General features: G+C 38.5%; 1 protein-coding gene across 2 annotated transcripts in view; it reads left to right on the forward strand.

Annotated features, from left to right (window-relative positions):
* CFI (complement factor I) overlaps positions 1-4312 on the forward strand; it is a 39877-nt gene extending 35565 nt beyond the window's left edge. For both annotated transcript variants that reach the window (XM_051964814.1, XM_051964815.1), the window contains 2 exons: positions 27-131; positions 2835-4312. In XM_051964814.1, coding sequence (XP_051820774.1) covers positions 27-131; positions 2835-3052 — 323 coding nt within the window. In that variant the 3' untranslated portion in view covers positions 3053-4312. The remainder of the gene's footprint in view (positions 1-26; positions 132-2834) is intronic.
* The last annotated feature ends 17012 nt before the right edge of the window (positions 4313-21324 follow it).

Genomic DNA, 21324 nt, shown 5'->3' on the forward strand with positions numbered 1-21324 from the left:
TCTTTCTTTCTTTTTTTTTTTTTTAGAGAATAAAAATATTTTTAAGCTCAAATGGGGTGAAGTCCAACTGATAGGGAACTGTTCTAAATATTACTCAAATCGCTTCTTTGAGAAGGAAATGGAATGTGCAGGTAAGCACAATATATTTTGGTTATATTACTCTGCATATGTGTCTGCTCACCTTGAGTATTAATCCAATCAGTCTAATAAACATTAAGCACTCACTATATACCAGGCTCTAAGAATACAATTAATAAAAAGGAAGACAATCCCTGTCCTCAAGTTTACAATTTAAAAGAGGAGGCATCAAAAAGGAGGCAAGAAAGGGTGGGGGAGTGGAAAGGGAGGAATGAGACATCACGGGTGGGGAGATCTTGTTCAAAGTTGAAGCCAGATAGGCAGCAGATGCAAAGTAGAGTAAGTTTAGACTTCCCTCTATAAAGAAAGGCATTGGGAGGAATTTGATAATCAGTCCTCTAGTCTGAGGAGAGTAGAGGCAAGAGAAGTGGTATCAATCAAATCTAGAATTAGTTGTCAATCAAGACTATAGAGTGTAGTGGTGAGAATAGAGGTAATAAGCTTATCCTAGGAGAGGCATCTTGTTCCAAGAGGTTGAAACCAGGCTGGGGGCCAGTATAGAATGAAATACTATTTTACCACATGCTGTCCCTCCTACTTTTTAAATTCAGTGATCTAAATCTTTCTATCACTCTGCTAGTATACTGGACTAGTGTCCAGCATATCTATCCAGCATTCTGAAGTCCTCAGTCGAAATATTTGCAAATATTTTGTCTTAAGGACAATAAATTCTCAAAGTTCTATGATAAACCAGAACTATCATCTTAGTTTGTAGAATACATCTTAATAAAAGTTTTGGTTCAATTTAACTTAAACATATATTAAGCACATACAAGAAACAAGTAGGTTGCTTTGTCATAGGACACTATTTTATTAGTGAATAGAGTGCCAGATTAGAACTCTATTAACTTGGGTTTTCTTGACTCCTACTGGTTGTATAACTCAAGGTAAGTCACTTAACCTCTGTCAGCCTCAGTTTCCATCATCCTCAGTGATATTATAATAGCACCTACCTCAAAGGATTGTCATGAGGATCAAATGAGATTAAATGTGTGTTAAGTACTATACAAGCCTCAAAGCACGATATGAATGCTAGTTCCTGTTATTAGTATCCATAAGTTGTTTTTTAGGGACCCTAGTGAGCCATGAGGATGGGGAGGAAGAGAATATAGGCTACTTTTTAGATCTAGGAGTAAAAGAGAGAGAGAAAAGGAAGTATCTCTTTACCCAGATAATCCCATTACCCAGAATGCAATGCTGGAACACTTCAAGATTATTGGCCTAGTACCAGATTTCTATCTAAATCTAAATCTATCTAAATCAAGTAAGTCACCAGGTATATAGTGTTTACCAAGATGGTGAAGTAAATATAAAGTTAGGAATGTTCAGCTTTTGGCAGGGAGCAGGGGACAATGCATTATATTGGTGGAAAGAGCAATGAATTTAGCAGCAGAAAATTTAAGTTGCACTAGTAACTACAAAGTTTCCTAGATACACAATTAACATTTATTAAGATTTTGACTGTGGGCAAGTCACTTCATTTTTCTGAGCCTTAATCTATGAAATGGAGATGATAATACACTACATCCTACATGGACTTCTTGTACAAAAAATGGTAAATCTTCAAATGCTTCAGAAATATGGACCAGGATATTGTGGTCCCAGATAGACCATGTAAGCAAAAGACCAATACCTTCCATCCTCACTGGACAGTGTAAGAAAGTATAAATCCAAAAAGGAAGTACAAAGCTAGGAAAAAATCTTTACTGCCAGTGTTTCCGATAAAGGTCTCATTTCTAAAATATATAAAGAACTCTGTTAAATTTGTAAGAAGATAAATCATTCTCCAATTGATAAATGGCCAAAGGATATAAACAATTTTCAGATGAAGAAATTAAAGCCATCTATAGTTATATGAAAAAATTCTCTAAATCACTATTGATTAGAGAAATGCAAATTAAAACAACTCTGAAGTATCCCTCACACTTCTCAGATAATGATAAATGTTAGAGGGGATATAGGAAAACTGGGACACTAATGCGTTGTTGGTAGAATTGTGAAATAATCCAATCATTCTGGAGAGCAATTTGGAATTATGCCCAAAGGGCTATAAAAGTGTGCATATTCTTTGACCCAGCAATCTTAAAGGAGGGAAAAGAACTCAGATATGCAAAAATATTTGTAACAGCTCTTTTTGTGGTAGCAAAGAATTGGAAAATGACTAAATACTCATCAATTGGGGAATAGTTGAACAAGTTGTGGTATATGAAGATAACGGAATATTATTATTGTTCTATAAAAAATGATGAACAAGCTGATTTTAAAAAGGCCGAGAAAGGTTTATACAAACTGATATTGAGCAAAACAAGTAGAACTGGGAATATATTGTACACAATAACAGCAAGAATGTACAATGATCAGTTATGAAAGACTTGGTTCTTCTCAGTGGTTCAGTGATCCAAAGCAATTCCAGTAGACTTTGGATAGAAAATGTCATCTGCATCCAGAAAAAGAACTAAGGAGACTAAACCAATACATGCTATGTTTACTTCTTTTTTCTATTTTTTTAATCTCTCCCATGGCTTTTCCCTTTTGCTTTGATTTATCTTTCCCAACATGATTCATAAAGTAGATTAAAAATAAATAAATTTCCTGAAAAAAGAAAGTTTAAATCCCAATGAGAGAGAGTGAATTCATAATTTTCAAGTGAAAATAAAAGAGGAACATTCATTTTTTTTTCTCTTTTTTCTGTTTAGGAACAGATGATGGTTCTATAGATGCTTGTAAAGGGGATTCTGGAGGGCCCTTGGTCTGTATGAATTCCAACAATGTGTCTTATGTTTGGGGCATTGTGAGCTGGGGGGAAAACTGTGGAAAACCTGAATTCCCTGGTGTTTACACTAAAGTGTCCAACTATTTTGACTGGATTAGTCATCATGTGGGAAGGTCTTTAATTTCTCAATACAATGTATGATAGTGTGGCTTCCTTGTCTTTTCTATTACAGTCAAATTCCCACGTTTATCTAAATAGAACAATATGTAATTATTAACTTTTAAAGACAAAAAACCTTTCAAAAGCCACAAAAAATTTTAAAACTATGTTTTATAGAGTTTTTTCTTTCTTATAAGATTTGTGCCTGAATAAATGCTATACTTAAATTTTACTGAAAAGTTCTCAAAATAAACACTTTTGCATGCATGCCAATAATGTAAAATCTTATACTTGTGTTTTAAAAATTAACTTCAAAAATACAGGATTGAAGGAATCCAATTGGCTAGATAGCCATTTGTGGGAAAAAGATCTGAAGATCTTAGTGGTCTGCAAACTCAATATCAACATAGTCGTTTAGCAAGTCAAAAATTTGGTTTTGGACTATATTAAGAGAGTCATAGCTTATTGCAATAAAGTCTGTACTTCTATACTCTGCACTGTGTACTGATCAGAAGCATACATATCTCTAGAGGATTGAGATCAGTTCTGAATGCTATATTAAGAGAGTCATAGCTTATAGCAATAAAGTCTGTACTTCTATACTCTGCACTGTGTACTGATCAGAAGCATACATATCTCTAGAGGATTGAGATCAGTTCTGAATGCTATAATATCAAGCTAAGATGGCAAAGGGCCTTGAATTCATATCATTTGAAGAATAGTTGAAAGAATTGGGATGTTTAAACTGGGAAAGAGAAGATTCAAGAAGGACCTAATATAGTTAGGGAATATGAGGTGAATGATGAGTAGGAAAAGAGATTGAGGATTGACTGGAAACCACTAAAGGCTTGTAAACCACTAACCTCTGCTTTCACATTGGAGTCACATGAGTTCAATATGGTGTATTTGGACAATATGAATTAACTCATTTGACTTCAGCTTCTGTCCCAACTCAGGTAGGAACCTCAGTTCATCTAAATTCACATATAAAGAACTAAAGGAATGTTATGGACTGCAAAATGATTCAAGAGGGCACAAATCTGCCCTGGCTCTATTGAATCTGCCTTAAACTTATACTAAGTGACTTTAACTTTTCTTTTTAAAAGGCTTAGGTTGGAACTTGCCTCATCTAGCTCCTACCCTCACTTTAGTGGGGTGCTGGTAAATGTTTAACAAATGGCTCTTTGAAGAAGAAAAAAAACCTTTTTTTTCCTAAATCACTTTAAAAAAATATTATCTGGTTCATTAAATTTTTTTCTTTCACTTTCTTAAATCTAGAAAATCAATAAAACATTAACTCCAGCTCTGATTTGTATCATTTGCCTATTTCCAAGGTATAAATGTTCACACTGCAAATTTAACAATCAGATCTAGAGAGACAGTTAGGTCTGACTCCAGAATACTTCCTGAAATAAGGTAGGGATGTACCACTTCAATGTACCTCCCATCTTTCCATCTTGTTTCCCACTTTTCTCCCTTAGTGTTATCCACAGTCACTCTGAAACATGGATGAGGTATTACTAGCTGTACCTTGATAGATCATTCCTGTTGATCGTTACCCTGAGGGGAAGGGGAAGGGGAAGGGCCAATGGAAATGTTTTGCTGATAGACAGGGAAGATTTATCATAATTGTAACACCAATTGAAGTGGACTAAAGTTCCAAGGGAATCTAGCAAGAGGTACAATTGGAGAGCGTAGGGATGGGATAGTTCCCAACATTGGATTCTATGGTTTACTGACCAACAGATTATTCTCTGATAGCCAGCATTATGTGTGGCACTCCCAAGGCTGGGGAGCCTTAGGATTTCTCAGGAATTGTTACATTCTCTTTAGGAGCTACACTTCATCATTCCTCCCTCAAGCAATCGAAATCTAAATTGATTTGGGGCAAAGGAACAAAGGTTTCATCTTTTAGAGCTTCTTTAGGCTGACAAGGGATGTACAACTGACCCTGCTAGCTGAGTCCAGACTGAGGAGAAGAGACTCGAAGATGGTGGCAGCAGCATCCAGGGGGTGTTGTTTTAGGATTAGGTAGCTGGTGGTATTTAGATTAGGAAATTCATGGCCCAAAGTCTAGAAGATACAAAACCAAGTAGAAGGGGATAAAACAATTAACTTAGCAAAGGAAGTGGAGGATAATACCAATAACAACAAAAAATAAAAAAAAGGATGAGGCAGACCTCTTTATTTTTTTCTCCTAGCTTGCGACAGTGAAAATAGGTTTCACAGGGGATTTAAAGGCATATTTGGAGCCCGTATAGATGTTTACTCAAACTCCTTTCCCCAATTCTGACATTCTGATGAAGGCAATGAGTTCAGCCCTTTGGGCAGAGGTCCCAGGAGGAGCGGTTTAGCCTCCAAGGTGCTATTGAGGCTCACCACAGAATAATGTGCCCTCCTTTTCCTTGTTTTCAAGAAAATTGGATCCATCAGTAAATCATTCACCATCTGGGTTGTCAAGAAGAATGTTCTTTAAGTCAGGTCACCTGGAGTAGACAGTATCTAAAGCTTCCTCACAATTGTGAATAATGTCACTCGACTGAGTATTATCAAGGAGCAGGGTGGCAGGATTGAGAGTGTGGCTCACCTGTAGAGTCAAGACGGGGAAGGTGTTTAACAGGAGAGCCTGATCTAGTAAGCCTCCCATTAGCAAGTTACTAATGACCTTTGGCTTCTAGAATGCTCTGAACCTGGTGGGGAGTTAGAACCTCCAAAGGTTGGCCTAAGGTGAGCTTAGAGCTTCTTCAGAAGGGCTGGGGCTGCCACTGCTCAAAGGCCAGAAGGCCACGCCTAGGACACTGAGACAAGTTGCTTTAAGAAATAAGCAGTAGACCTGGGATCAGGTCCCAGATACTAAGTTAAAATCCCTAGGTCCTGACCCCACCTTTTCTAAATTAGGCTAAGGCTAGAGCAGAGATCAGTTTGATGAGGCTGCTATTAAGTAGCTCGAGGTTTCTTACATTTTAAGCTAGTGCCTGTCCAAATGTACCTAGAAATCTGAGAAGGGAAAATTGGGTCCCCAATTTCATCACTAAGTCATGACCTAACAAGGGGACAGGACAGGAGTAAATGATGAGTATTTAAATAACTGGTCACCACACAAGGCAAAGGGAAGATCTCAAAACAGTTCCTAAGTTTTCCCATCACCCTATGGTAGATCCAGAGTATCAGGGCAGGATCCATAAAGTCAGAAAAATTCAATGAATTTATCTGCCACATACAAAGTTACTCTGGGTTCAGCCTCATGATGGAGCAAGAGGTAGCTTGGCCAAACCCTGGACATCGCCTCTCCTGGTCTTGAGGAGACTGGAGGATAAAGCATTGGGAAGAGGCGGCTGACTCCACTATGGGCAGTGTCCCTTCAGTGCTTATCCTGTTTCTACTTAAGGCTTGAGCCTGGGGGTTTCCTCTGAGGACAGTCATGAGGAAAAATGGCTTTAGTTGGGGCATCTGGGGCATGAACTCCCTTGGTTCCTGGATATGGCAGAGGCTAAAATTTGAACCTCCTCTCTGATCTTTGCCTTCACTCTGCCTTCTTACTCCTCTGCTACAACTTGATCTCTGTTATTGAAAACTCTAAAGACTGTTTCCAACAGCTGGGGAGTTTGAGGACCCATGGCTAACTTCTGTAGCTTCCTACAAATGTCTCGGGCAAAATCACTAATAAAATACATGCTGAAGACATTGGTCTCCTCTGGAGAAGTGAGGTTCAGGTTAGTGTATTTCTTTAGAGCCTCAACAAGGTATCCCTTAAAAAAAGGCAGGATCTTCTTCAGCTCCTTGGGTAACTTCCTTAGGTTTTTCATACTTAACCTGCTCTTAATTCCCTTCTTCATACCTTCATTAAGGCAAATTAGAAAATGATCCGTTATCTCTCTGCTTCTATTTCCTTCCTGAAAATCCCACCCGGGGTCTGTGACTGGGACAGCAATAGTCCCTGGGGGGTATCAGAAGAGGACATGTCAGCCATGTCATCCCCAAACTTCTGAACTAGATCCCAGATTTTCTTTTTCTCCTCCATAGTGTAACAAGAGGAGATAATAAAGTTAACATTTCTCCAGGTAAGATCAAATTGGAGAAGCATGGCTTTAATATATTTAGTGGGATCCTTTTAGTAATGTCCAAGTTTTTCTTTAATTGAAAAAAAGCACATACATCCTGATTATTCCACCTTGAGAGTCTGCTACTTCTCTCAATGGGCAGAATTTAGAAGGGGTGGCTGAATCAGGATCCTGACAGAGAGAAAAAGGGATTCCACTCCTTGTATGGGAGGGACCAAGGAACAGAGGCTGGGAGGTTTCAGAATCTGGCTTCAGAAGTGAGTGTCCAGGGGACCCATGGGAAGGGTACTGATTTGAAGAAATATTGCTGAACATGAGATCCAGAGCTTGATAAGGGGATAGTACTGGAAGGGATTCTTGAGCTTTCTAAGAAGCATTGTGTGAGGGGGCAAATGAGGATCCTGTGCCCCTGGGGGCATAGAAAGAAGGGTGTCATCTAGAAGGTCAGTATCTACTCTCAATTCCCCTCTAGGATAGAGGTGAACTGACCTATCTTAGCTATAAGCCTTAGAATTCCTAGTCTTATAGTATCTCCCCTCCTCTGGCATCCCAGGGAGAGTGAAAAGGTGGCAAAGATTTCTTAGTCAAGAAGGAACTTTGCTGAGAAATGGCAAGAATTCCAAATCCAGGAGTACCTGTTCAAGGAAAATTTGCCAAGCACAGAGCTCTGGTGACTCAGACAAGCCTTCCTAGGTCCTTGATTTGTCCCAGCTGAGATATGGGTGAAAAGAGGCTAACAAGTTCTGTGTAAAACTTGGGACTACATGTTGGGCATTAAAATGTTGAGGCAGAAGATACCCCAACAAGATCAGGGTCTCCAAGTCAAGGATTTGATGAAAGAATTTGCATACTCATTCTCTAAGTTAAAGGGCAAAGATTTATTATAATTCCAATCGAAGCAGGCTAAAGTTCCAAAGGAATCTAGCAAAGACAGTTTTATAGAAAAGAGAAAATCAGACAGAGGTACAATTGAAGAGTAGTAAGGGTGGAGCAGTTTCCATCATTGAATTCTGTGGCTCACTGACCAACAAATTGTTCCCTGACAGCCAGCATTGTTTGTGGCTATCCCAAAGCCAGAAAGCCTTAGGTTTTCCCAGGAATTGCTACATTCTCTCTAGGAGCTAGACCTCATTAATATGACCTCCAATATCAATTAATATTAAAAGCAAAGGAATCAATAAGTACTTCCTAAAAATTGATTTCCCATGTAGTGTGCCCTGTTCAGCCTCATCAGTTTCTTTTCTCTATTTCTTTTTCATCTAGATCATCTGATTTTGTATCATGAAAATTTAATTATTGGAAGCTTTCCTCTAGAACCAATTTCCCTTGAACCAGCTATGGGAATTAGGATACCTAATATTAGGGTGTGATTTATTGTTTGAGCCTACATAGGACAACTAACTAAGTGGTGCAGCGGTTAGAATCCTTGGCTTGAAATCAAGAAGATTCATCTTTCTGAGTTCAAATCTGTCCTCAGACACTTACTACCAGGTGACTCTGGACAAGTCACTTAATCCTGTTTGCTTCATTTCATTATCTATAAAATGAGCTGGAGAATGAAATGGACAACCAATCTAATATCTTTGCCAAGAAAACCCCAAATGGGTCTCAAAGCGTTGGACATTATAATAACAATCTATCTTGTCTATAAAATGAGGCAAAATTGTCTAGTGAGTAGTGCATTAGATTCAGAGTCAGGAAAACCTGGGTTGAATTTTGACTACTACCTCTCTGAGCCTCAGTTTCCTTATATGCAAAAAGAGAGAATCCAAAACAATTGGGCTCAGTGACCTCTAAGATCCTTTTCAACCCTAAAGCTATAATCCAATGAACATAGACTATGCATAAGGTGTTCAAGTGCACAACCTTCTTGTCCTTATTGATCAAGGATATTTAAATAAAATGATCACTTTTTCTCAAAGTTCCTGTCATTTCTAATTTTTAAAAATATGATCATGAACTTTTATTAAAAGAGAATTTAATATTGATCATAATACATAATGTATACTATGATAAAACAATGACATAAAACAACATGAAACACAATATAACACTGCATCATAACAGCAATCTCCCCATAAATTTGATTCATATTCACCTACCAATGCACCCAGTAGGATGAGATTAGGATCCCCTCGATTCCCGGTCAGGGAACCAAAATGATGAGTTTAGTGGCAGTCAGAGAGTTGTTAAAATCCCCTTATGGTTGGCGCACAGGTTCTTCATAAAAAAAATTCATGAACCCGAATTATTAATTGGCAAAAATGAAAGTTTATTGTTGAGTAGGAAGCCAGTTTTGCTAAGAGACTGACTTCTTTATTGGCAAAATCCTATTAGGGAAATGGAGGCTGGCACTGAGAAGAGAATGCCTTCTCTGTGGGCAGGGTTCTAGCAAGCTGCTCTGGACCTTTTGCAAAGAAATGAGTAAAAGGAAACCTATTATATGGATAGCTCTTGGTAGGGGGCTGGGACAGTCTGAGCTGATCAGACCAGGATTTCTCAATTGAATGAGAATTTAGAATTTCAAAAAAATCAATAGGAGTTGATTTGCCCTTGAAGAATGTTGCTTCTCTCATCCTGGGAGCATGGGCCCTTTCTCCAGACTCCTTGGAGCCTGGGAGATTCTGATCTCTCAGATCAAAAAGGGGAATTCAGAGTGATAATCTTAAAGGGAACAGTTTCAGAGTGATAATTTTAAAGGGAACATAGTTCCCCTCCCCCTTCAAATGTCCATTGTAAAGAGTGAACATGAACTCACCTTCCTTAGCAGGGAGGCACCTAAATCAAGAAAATCAAATACCTGGGGCAACTCTGCCCTTGAAGAGATTTAGTTCATAAAGAGAAATAGCAATGCCTGAGAAACCCTAAAGCTACCCAGCCTTGGGAGTGCCACAAAAAAAGTAGACTATCAGAGAACAGGTTAGTAAACCATAGAATTCAAGGATGGGAACTATCCCACCCCTACCACTCCTCAACTGTACCTCTAAGCCATAAGATTAGCATATCAGTGACTTCTTTCCTATAAAATTATCTTCTTGTTTGCTAAATTCCCTTGGAATTTTATCTGTGAAGATCGAGTTAGCACCCTGGATACTTTAGAATCAGCTGGAGTCAGGATAAGCAAAAGTCCTTGGTCTTTATTCTTGGTCGAAATGAGAGGAATGGACACAGGAATCTCCACACCTCTCTTCTTCGTCTCCTGGCCAGAAGTCACACTGGCTTGTTTTACTCCACCCTCTACTCCCTCCTCCAATTCTCTGTATACACCAACAGATTGAGCCCGCACAGAATAGTGGGGCGGGCCATTTTCCAAGCATATGCTAATAGAGTATTGTCCAAAAAGTAATTAGCCTTAAGTACTCAGTTGTCTGACCTCAGTGCATGAACTCAAGAGTTTCAGCCCTTTCCATCTTCTACTTTCTTTTGTTTTAGAACACCGGTGGTCACGCCATCCCTGATTTTTCAGAGAGGTGAGAACCCCCAAAAAGAGGTGATCATGCCCTCCCTGACTTCTCAGGAAGGGAGATGAAAAGCACCAAAGGGAATTGGGGGTTGCTAGCGGGTTTCTGGGCTGAAGGGTCTTATTAGAAACAGGTATGAACAAACCCATCAGCATAGGAGGTATTATACAAGCACATAGCAATAAAGCACAGGCTATTAGTGATGACTCTCCCCACAGTCAGTGCAGGCTCAATGTGGTGTAACAAACATGAATTGTACATGCAAGTAGTGATATAACAAACAATATGAATCAACATGGTGTTGTAAAAGATTTCCAGAAGTCCTAGAAGGAGGGTATATAAACAACAGTCACATGTACATCTTCTTCAGCAGCCAAGAGATAGTCCCAAACCAATCTATTGTCCATTGCTTCACGTGTCAGGGAATCCAATGATGCCCACAAGTTTTTGAAGTCTTACAACAGTCTTATCATGTCTCAGAGAATCCAATGATTCCTGAGGGTTTTCAAATCCTACAACAATCTTATCATGTCTCAGAGAATTCAATGATTCCCGGGGGGTTTCAAATCCTACAATAATCTTTTCATGTCTCAGGGATTCCAATGATTCCTGAGGATTTTGAAGTTCAACAATTTTTGATGTCCATGAGTCAAACGCCATAACTGCCATGTTCTTTCAGTGGTGGGTACAGTCAGCAATGGAACCACCTAATATTTCTTGGTTCTTCTCCTTTGTTTCAAGGGTCTGCTCCATCTCTCTCCAATGGATAAGGCGAATATGGCTCACTGGCACCCATCTGATTCCTTCTCCATCTGTAGAGATATAGGCAAACTCTCTCCCCCAAGCAGTTAACCTATCTGGTCCATTCCATTCACCACTTTCTGGGTCTCTCCACATCACCTGGCAATTATCTAAAGATAGTGGAGCTGCTCGCACTGGACACTGCCCTTCTGGTGGGTTATAAAACCTGTCTGCCAGAGCCAGTGCATCTTTGTCAAAAATCAAGAAGTTAATAGTATAAAGGGCTAGATTTAGAAGTTCTCTAGGGTTACCTGTGGCTCCCCCTTTCTTTTGTTTTTGGAGGAATGTCTTAATGTTTCTGTTTCTCCTTTCTACTATTGCCTGTCCTTGAGGACTAAAGGGTATGCCAGTAGTGTGTAAAATCTTATACTGTGCACAAAAGTATGCAAAATGTGTAGAAGTATATGCAGATCCATTATCTGTTTTTATTGCTTGTGGCACACCCATAATTGAAAATGCCTGGATAAGGAATTCAGTGACCACTTGGGCTGTCTCTTTTGCTGCTGGTATTGCAAAAGTAATCCTGAAAAGGTATTTACTACAACATGGATAAAAGAGAGACGACCAAAAGATTTATACTGGGTCATGCCCATTTGCCAAATTTCATTGGATCTCAAACCACAAGGGTTCTTCCCTGGAGGTAGTGTAAAAGCGTGGAAAGAAAGGCAAGTTGTGCAGGCTTTTACTATGCTTCTAGCTTCTTCTCTTGTTATTCCAAATTGTAAACGTAAAGCTCGAGCAGCCTGATGATATTTAAAATGAGATTCTTGGGCTTCTTGAAATAAAGGAATATTGGCCAGCATAGTTAGAAAACTATCTGCCTTTGAATTACCATCAAAAATAGGACCTGGAAGTCCACTATGAGAGTGGACATTCAAAATATAAATCTTATCTGGATGCTTTCTTATTGCTCTTGAAGTTCCTTAAAGAACTGATATATATTAGAGGCTACAAATTTTATTGGGCTGTGGCAATTCTTTGTACCACACCTACTGAATAAGCTGAATCAGGTATTATATTTATTTCTCCTGGATAATAAGTAAGAGCTAGAATGATTGCATACAATTTGTTCTGCTGAGTGGACTGAAAAGGAGTTCTGACTACTTTCTTTATAGTTAAGTCATGAGAGTATACAGCACAAATATTATGTTTGAAGGCATCTGTAAAGATAGTTGGTCCTTTAAGAGGAACTTTAGAAACCTTTTCTTCAAGAATCCATCATCATTATGTAATAGTCTGGTTATCTTTAATGGAGACCCACGTGTAAAATTTGGAGCTGTGGCTAATAAAATTTGCCACTCTGGGATGGTTTCACAGCACACATTAATTTGCACATTGGTATAAAAGATGTATATCTCGTCAGGTCTTATCCCAAATAATTGTACTGCTTGCTTAATGATCTTTAATAAAATTCTACTCAAGCACTGGGTAAAGAGTAAGGCTTTGTTCTTGTTGTGCTGGGAGGTTCACCCACTCTATCACACTGTCTACTTGATGAAGGACTGCTGTGGATGCCTCTTGGGTAGCAAAAACTGATATTTCCAAGGGTTTTTTGAGTGACTCTTTCAACCACATTAGATAAAGCCAGTTCAACTTCTCTCAAAGCCTCTTGAGCTTCTTTTGTAAACTGATGTGGTGAGTTTAAAGCACTGTCTCCCCTTAAAATGTCATATAATGGTTGAAATTGATAGGTAGTCAAGCCTAATACTGGGTGCATCCATTGGATATCTCCTATCAATTTCTGAAAGTCATTTAAGATGTTTAGCTTCTCTGTTTCTTAAGGAAAGTTTTTGTACTGTAAGCACCTTAGGGTATATTTCATATGCTAAACATTGAAAAGGAGCATGTCTTTGAATTTTTTTCTGGAGCTATGTGCAATTTGTAATACTTTAGTGTTTCCATGGTCTTTTGTAGACATGTGTCGAACATTTGCTCCTCAGGTGCACATCCCAATATATCATCCATGTAATTTAATAACATTACTTTTGGAAATACTTTTCTTATTGGACTAACAGCAGCAGCAACATACATTTGGAACATAGTAGGGCTATTTTTCATTCCATGTGGCAAAACTGTCCATTCATATCTTTTATAGGGCTCAGCTAAGTTAACGCTGGGCACTGAAAAGGCAAATCTTTTCATATTTTCTTTATCTAGAGGGACAGAATAGAAATAATCCTTAATGTCTATAACCCAAAGAGGCCATTCTCCAGGCAACTGAGTAGGAGATGGAAGAGTTCCCATAGTTTCCATCTGTTCATTTACCTTTTTTAAATCAGTCAATATCCTCCATTTTCCAGATTTCTTTCTTACAACAAATACAGGGGAATTCCAAGGACTTAGAGAAGGTTGTAAGTGTCCTTGGTCAAGTTACTCCTGTACAATATCTAATAAGGCCTGAATTTTATCGCTACCTAAGGGCCACTGTTCTAACCACACTAGTGTATCAGTTTTCCATTAGATAGGAACAAGTGAAAGTGTTGGCAGGCCTTCAACAGCAGCCCTGCCTAAAAAACTGAAGTACTCATTTTTAATCCTAATTGTTGTAAAATGTCTCTTCTCCACAGTTGATGGGGATTTTTTCAATTATAAAAGGAATAAAAACTCCTGTTTTGCCTTCAAAAGTCCATCTCATAGGGCAGCACTAACTTCAGCTGCCATTGATCCTCCTATGCCAGACATGTAGGTGTCTGCCTTAATCTTTGGCCAGTGACTGGGCCAGTTGGCACCTCTAATGAGTATACGATCTGCACCAGTGTCTACCAATCCTTCCAATGGTAGGCCATTTGTATAGATAGTGAGCATAGGTCAGTCAGCTGTCACAGCTGCTGTCCAGTATATTCCTGGATTTTGTTGCCTGGAGTCAGAATCTGGGCAATTATCACCAGATTGCTTATTAGGAGTCTGTATCAGTAAATCTGATGCTACTACTTCTCCTAAGTGATTAGGAGGAAGGAAAAAGTGATTAGGAAATTTCACACATTTTCTACCTGTATTAGTGACTGGGATATTATCTACACATTCCCCAGTTTCCCACATCAGTGTGTGGATGGACACTGTTTTGTAAGTGCTCTCAGGAGGTGAAATGGTCAAGCCTACTGTGCCTGGAGGCTAGGCATCCATAGGCTGGAGAGGAACAGATTTCACCTCTCCAAGGGGTATCTCAGTTGTCCCGGCTGCATACAACTCTATTCTCCCCAATTGTAATTCCTTTCTCCCATCAGGTTGCTTCCTGACTGATTGATTGTATAATCCCTTTCTCCCATCAGTTGGCTTCCTGGCTGATTGGTCATGTCTGGGTACTGGACTTCTAGACACTCTCTGGTTGTAGCATCATCTGCCATCATGCCCCACGTGTTTTTTGCCTGGGGCCCTGGAGCTGGGCCCCTTATCGCATTTCCCTGAATCTGTCTATATTCTGATGCCCAATGGAAGCCTCTGTTGCATTTTGGACATGGGGTATTGGGTCTTGTTCTCCCACCCTGTTTTCTCATTCTGTCTCTATGCCAACACTGAGCTTTCAGATGTCTTAGTTTACCACATTGAAAGCATTGATGTTCTCTAATTGATAAATGGTCAAAGGATATGAACAGACAATTTTCAGATGATGAAATTGAAACTATTACCACTCATATGAAAGAATGTTCCAAAACACTATTGATCAGAGAAATGCAAATTAAGACAACTCTGAGAAACCACTACACACCTGTCAGATTGGCTAAGATGACAGGAAAAAATAATGATGAATGTTGGAGGGGATGCGGGAAAACTGGGACACTGATGCATTGTTGGTGGAATTGTGAACAAATCCAACCATTCTGGAGAGCAATCTGGAATTATGCCCAAAAAGTTATCAAACTGTGCATACCCTTTGATCTAGCAGTGCTACTACTGGACTTATACCCTAAAGAGATACTAAAGAAGGGAAAAGGACCTGTATGTGCCAAAATGTTTGTGGCAGCCCTGTTTGTAGTGGATAGAAACTGGAAAATGAATGGATGCCCATCAATTGGAGAATGGCTGGATAAATTGTGGTACATGAATGTTATGGAATATTATTGTTCTGTAAGGAATGACCAGCAGGATGAATACAGAGAGACTTGGAGAGACTTACATGAACTGATGCTAAGTGAAATGAGCAGAACCAGGAAATCATTATACACTTCGACAACGATATTGTATGAGGATGTATTCTGATAGAAGTGGATTTCTTTGACAAAGAGACCTAACTGAGTTTCAATTGATCAATGATGGACAGAAGCAGCTACACCCAAAGAAAGAACACTGGGAAACGAATATGAACTATTTGCATTTTTGATTTTCTTCCTGGGTTATTTTTACCTTCTGAATCCAATTCTCCATGTGCAACAAGAGAACTGTTCGGTTCTGCAAACATATATTGTATCTAGGATATACTGCAACATATCTAACATATATAGGACTGCTTGCCATCTAGGGGAGGGGGTGGAGGGAGGGAGGGGAAAAATCGGAACAGAAGCGAGTGCAAGGGATAATGTTGTAAAAAATTACCCTGGCATGGATTCTGTCGATATAAAATTATTATTAAATAAAATAAAATTAAAAAAAAAAAACAGTACGACTCTCTGGGGAAAAAAAAAAACAAAAAAAGAAAGCATTGATGAGTCTCTCTGGAAGTCCCTTATCAAAAGGGACCCTGTCTTCCCACGTTCGGATCTTAGGAAGTCTGCATCATAGCCTGGCTATAAAAGGCATTTGTGCTCACTGTGGCACAACTTCTTATGATCTCCTCTAAAGAAGCATCCTTGCACAATCCTAGTATAATTCTTCTACAAACCGTTTCTTTAGCAAGTTGCCTTATCAAAATGTCTGTTACTGCATTTTCACCATTAGTTCGTATAATAGCTGTCTACAAACGTCCCACAAAATCAGCAAAGAGTTCATTTGGTTCTTGTGCAATTTTTGTGAAGGCCAATCACCTATGACCAACTAACAAGTGTAGGTTCTTATGCAGAAATTTCAGTACAGATTAATTACTCCGTAGCAACATAATGAGCAAACTGGTGTTGCTGCTATCAAGGCATGGGCTTTTTTCCCCAATAAAAACGAAGGGTGAGGCCTTCACAAAAATTATTGAATACTCATAACATATTTAGAATTAGATAGAGAATAGAGCCAGTCTTTAACCCCCAGGAGATTCATCTCTAAGGTAACATGACACATATATCAAACACAGTATATTTATCAAAACATAAATGTAGCATAAATCTACAGTCGCTATTTTACAACTATTTTTGTTTTTATCATTTTGAGGAGGAAAGTCACTTATTACTTGGATAGAATAGATATGTGAGAAATTAGCTCTCACTGTGCCTATCCAATAGTGATAGTAGATGAGTGTGAAATGGGAAATTGTTCTGAATCCAGGCAAATGAGACTTCAAGGTGGGTCATCTTAAGGAATGGATTAATTGACAAGGAAGCATTGAGCACAAATTTCCTCATTGGATCAAGGTGGAGACATCTAGGAAAACTGTGGAAAATAGGACAGATGATATGGACTAGCATGAGTGAAGAATTGAAACCTACGACAAGAGGATTTAGTTAGGTAATAGGAGTGACCAGAAGTAAGTTTGGCTGACATAGTAGGCTTAAAGTCAAGACTTTGTTTAAGACTTCCATTATTTATGGAACTCTGTATCCCTTGGGCTAGTTAAGTTTCCTTAACTGTAAAATGAGGAATTTGGACTAGATGACTTCAGAAATTCATTTCTTTTCTCAACTATAATCCTATGATTTCTTATTTCCCCAACTTATTAACAATTCTTTGAAATGAGTTAGGAGAACACCTTGTTAAATTGTGGGGAAATAATCTGAGCCAGGGCACTTGTTAACTAGTTCACATCTTCTGGTTGGGAATGATGAATTTGTTTGGGTTATTGTGGACTTGAGCCACATGTTTGTACTAGCTTACAAAAGGAGACCCTCTAAAGAACAAATTTACGTAAGTGAGTTAAATGTAATATGGTGAAGCTAAATGGTGCAGTGAATAGAATACCAGAATAGGAGTCAGGTTAACCTGAATTCAAATCCAGCCTCAGCCACTTACTAGCCAAATGACCATGTATAAGTCAATAACCCTGTATGCCTTATATTCCTTATCTTTAAAATGAGTTCAACAAGGAAATGGCAAATCACTTCAATATTTTTTCCAAGAAAAGTCCAAGCGTGGTCACAAAAAGTTGGACATAACTTGAATGGCTAAATAATTGAATGACACAATAAATGTGATGTACCACACAAGAGTACGAAGTATTTTGGACTGTCTAAATTCAGTTCAAACATTTAAAAAAGTGTCAAATAAACTCCCTTCACTAATATAGGTCAGCACCTTCTCTGTAGCTTAGACAGTTGTCTACAGCACTGAGAAGTTTCATGTTTTTCTCAGTCTTGTTAGTTATTTTTTAGAGATGAGACAAATTCAGGTTTGCTTGACTTTTGTCTACTGTTCTGGGCTCCCTAAGAAAGCAGGGTACAAAAGCAAAAATCAAAACAGTTTCTGCTATCCAGGATCATACATTTTGTTGTGGAGAAACAATATGTTTATAGATAAGAAAAGCAAAATAAGTATGGTCATTTGGGACCATTCCCCTCAGAGATTGAGGGGAATGAAGGAAGGCCCTTTGGAGAAGTTAAAAATGACACTTGAGTTTAAGCCTTGAGTAAGCAAGTATGATGGTTTGGCTTGAATGGTGGATACATGAAGAGAAGTCATATTTAGTCTACCTAATAAAATGGTTTAGAGCCTACTCATAATGAGCTTCAGTTTAGAAGCAGAAAAATGTGCATTTGATATTAGAAGCAATAAGGAACTACTGGAGCTTCTTGACCAATTGAGTGCAATATCTTCAGACCTGTGCTTGAGGAATATCAATTTGACAGCTGTGTGGATGATGGATTAGAGAGAAAAGGAAAGAAAGAAAAAGTTAGGGCAAATAACAAATATTCCAGGTATGATATGATTGATACTGAAGTTTCAGAGCAAAAGGTTAATTCTTCCATATTTAACAACAATTATTCTTAGATCCAGAAGCATAGGGTACTTGTCCTCTCCCACTCAAAATGGCCCTATCTCTGGATACATGCACATCACTTGGAATCAGTTCCAGGGGAGCTTTGTTTTATAATGGAATTATAGGATCATATATTCAGAGCTCAAAGAGATCTCACTGGTTGTAACTATCTCACTTTATAGATTACAAAACCAAGACCCAGAGAAGAATCTATCCAGGTCTACAGCTAATAAATATTTGAAATTGTATTTGAATGTAGATATTCCTGATTCTGAATCTACTTCCCAATAGATTGTGAGTGCTCCAAAGGCAGAAACTATCTTTTGCCTTTCTTTGTATTGCTAAGCACTTAACATCGTGCCTGGAACATATATATGAGATACAAATCTGAAAAACTGAGGAAACAAATGTTCAAGCTTCCAAGCATATTGATTTTGTAAGTAATGCATATCAGTGGTATAACAGATTGAGACCAAGTCTCTTCAGCTTGGCCCTGGACCCCATATAAAGACTAGTTCATCTGATTTCTAATTGGAGGAAAGATGAAAGGCTTTCTGAGTTGGGAAGCGGATAAATGAAATTTCAAGAGTTAGGAGGAGAGAGAGTAATCAGATGGACTTCTCCAGATGTAAAATGGGATGTTACTCAATTCCTAAGATTAGCAAGCCAGTGGAATTTATAGGAAAATGAAACTGAAGTCTTAAAATGGAGTCAGTTTGGTTCACACAATTCTTCCATATAGGAGGTGATGGGATTCTGATTGTTGCCCCCAGCTCAAACCTGCTCTCTCCCCAGATCAAACCCCACAAAAATCCTCAATCATTAACTGATAGGTACAGGTACAGATCTACATGGTCTATATTTCCATCATCCATCTAGTCTAGATGTGCCATAGAAATCAACCATTAAAAAAGTAGCACCAACAGAATGTAGACCAAGACATTGAATCACAAACTTTAATTAATCTTTTAACATAGTGCCCACACACTATCCTTCTTTGCTGTTCTATTGATTAACTTATGAAGTCAGGCTAATTGTAATATCATTATGGTATATTAATATCTCCCCCAATGGGCTTTTCTGTATATCTAGGTAACCATATGTACAGTTCTATCAAGACTTTTGAATCTCCCCATGTTAGTAAACTCCTCCAGTAATCTCAAAATCTATATATCTTTGTCTTGATTTGTTGGGTAGCTAACTCCTGCTAAATTCCTAAAAGGAGTATTGCCCTGAATGCTTGATTCTTAATTCATCTTAATAAATGCCTTTACTTGATTTGGAGAATTCTTTCAAAGATGACACTGCAGATTATTTGCTTGAACCCCAACATTTTTTATAAGTTAAATACAATATATGTATACATGTCCAAACAGTTATTTTGCTGTACAAAAAGAATCAGACTTTGAAATAGTGTAAAATTAGCCTGTGAAGGAAATAAAAAATGCAGGTGGACAAAAATAGAGGGATTGGAAATTCTATGTAATGGTTCATAGTCATCTCCCACTGGGATATGGTTCCCTGGGTGAAGCTGGTTCAGTTCATTATGGCTCTATTGGAACTAATTTGGGTCATCTCACTGTTGAAGAGGGCCAGGTCCATCAGAATTGATCATCATATTGTATTGTTGTTGAAGTATATAATGATCTCCTGGTCCTGCTCATTTCACTCAGCATCAGTTAATGTAAGTCTCTCCAGACCTTTCTGAAATCATCCTGCTGGTCATTTCTTACAGAGCAATAATATTCCATAATATTCATATAGCACTAATTTATTCAGCCATGATCCAATTGATGGGCATCCCCTCAGTTTCCAGTTTCTGGCCACTACAAAGAGGGCTGCCACAAACATTCTTGCATATACAGGTCCCTTTTCCTTCTTTAAAATCTCTTTGATATATAAGCCCAATAGAAACACTGCTGGGTCTGCACAGTTTGATAGCTTTTTGAGCATAGTTCCAAATTGCTCTCCAGAATGGCTGGATGTATTCACAATTCCACCAACAATGTATCAGTGTCCCAGTTTTCCCACATTCCCTCCAACATTCCTCATTATCTTTCCCTTTCATTTTAGCCAATCTGACAGGTGTGTAGTGGTATTTCAGGGAGATACTGAGGCCAGGAGAGCTGAGGCCATGTCCTTTCCCCCAAGGCGGCATGGAGCAGGCTGAGCCAGGCGGTTGAACCTGGGAGTGTGGCTGATGTGGAAGATGCCCGTCCCTGGAGATGATGTTGTCCATGACCTCTGAAAGGTGGGTGATGGGGTCCAGGCTTCTGTCTGCTTGGTTTGCCTTGCTGCTGCTACTGCTTGGGACAGTCCCCGGGGCCTGCCCTCGGGATGATGCGTCTTTATTTGCATTTCTCTGATTAATAATGACTTGGAGCACTTTTTCATATGACTAGAAATAGTTTCAATTTCTTCATCTGAGAATTGTCTGTTCATATCCTTTGACCATTTATCAATTGGAGAATGGCTTGATTTCTTATAAATTAGAGTCAATTCTCTATATATTTTGGAAATGAAGCCTTTATCAGAACCTTTGACTGTGAAAATGTTTTCCCCTTCTAATCTTGTCTGCATTAGTTTTGTTTGTACAAAAACTAGAAACTGGAAATTGAATGGATGCCCATCAGTTGGAGAATGGTTGGGTAAATTGTTGTATATGAATGTTATGGAATATTATTGTTCTGTAAGAAATGACCAAGAAGAAGAATACAGAGAGGCTTGGAAAGACTTACATGAACTAATACTAAATGAAATGAGCACAACCAAGAGATCATTATACACTTCAACAATTATTATATAATGATCAATTCTGATGGAAGTGGCTCTCTTCAACAATGAGATGATGCAAACCACTTCCAATTGTTCAGTAATTGTTGGAATCCTTACAAAGTGTGAAGTTATTAGAATTGATAGAGACAATAATTATCTAATTTA

This window comes from Antechinus flavipes, chromosome 6 (genome assembly GCF_016432865.1).
Source record: "Antechinus flavipes isolate AdamAnt ecotype Samford, QLD, Australia chromosome 6, AdamAnt_v2, whole genome shotgun sequence".
In the NCBI taxonomy this organism is placed as follows: Eukaryota; Metazoa; Chordata; class Mammalia; order Dasyuromorphia; family Dasyuridae; genus Antechinus; species Antechinus flavipes.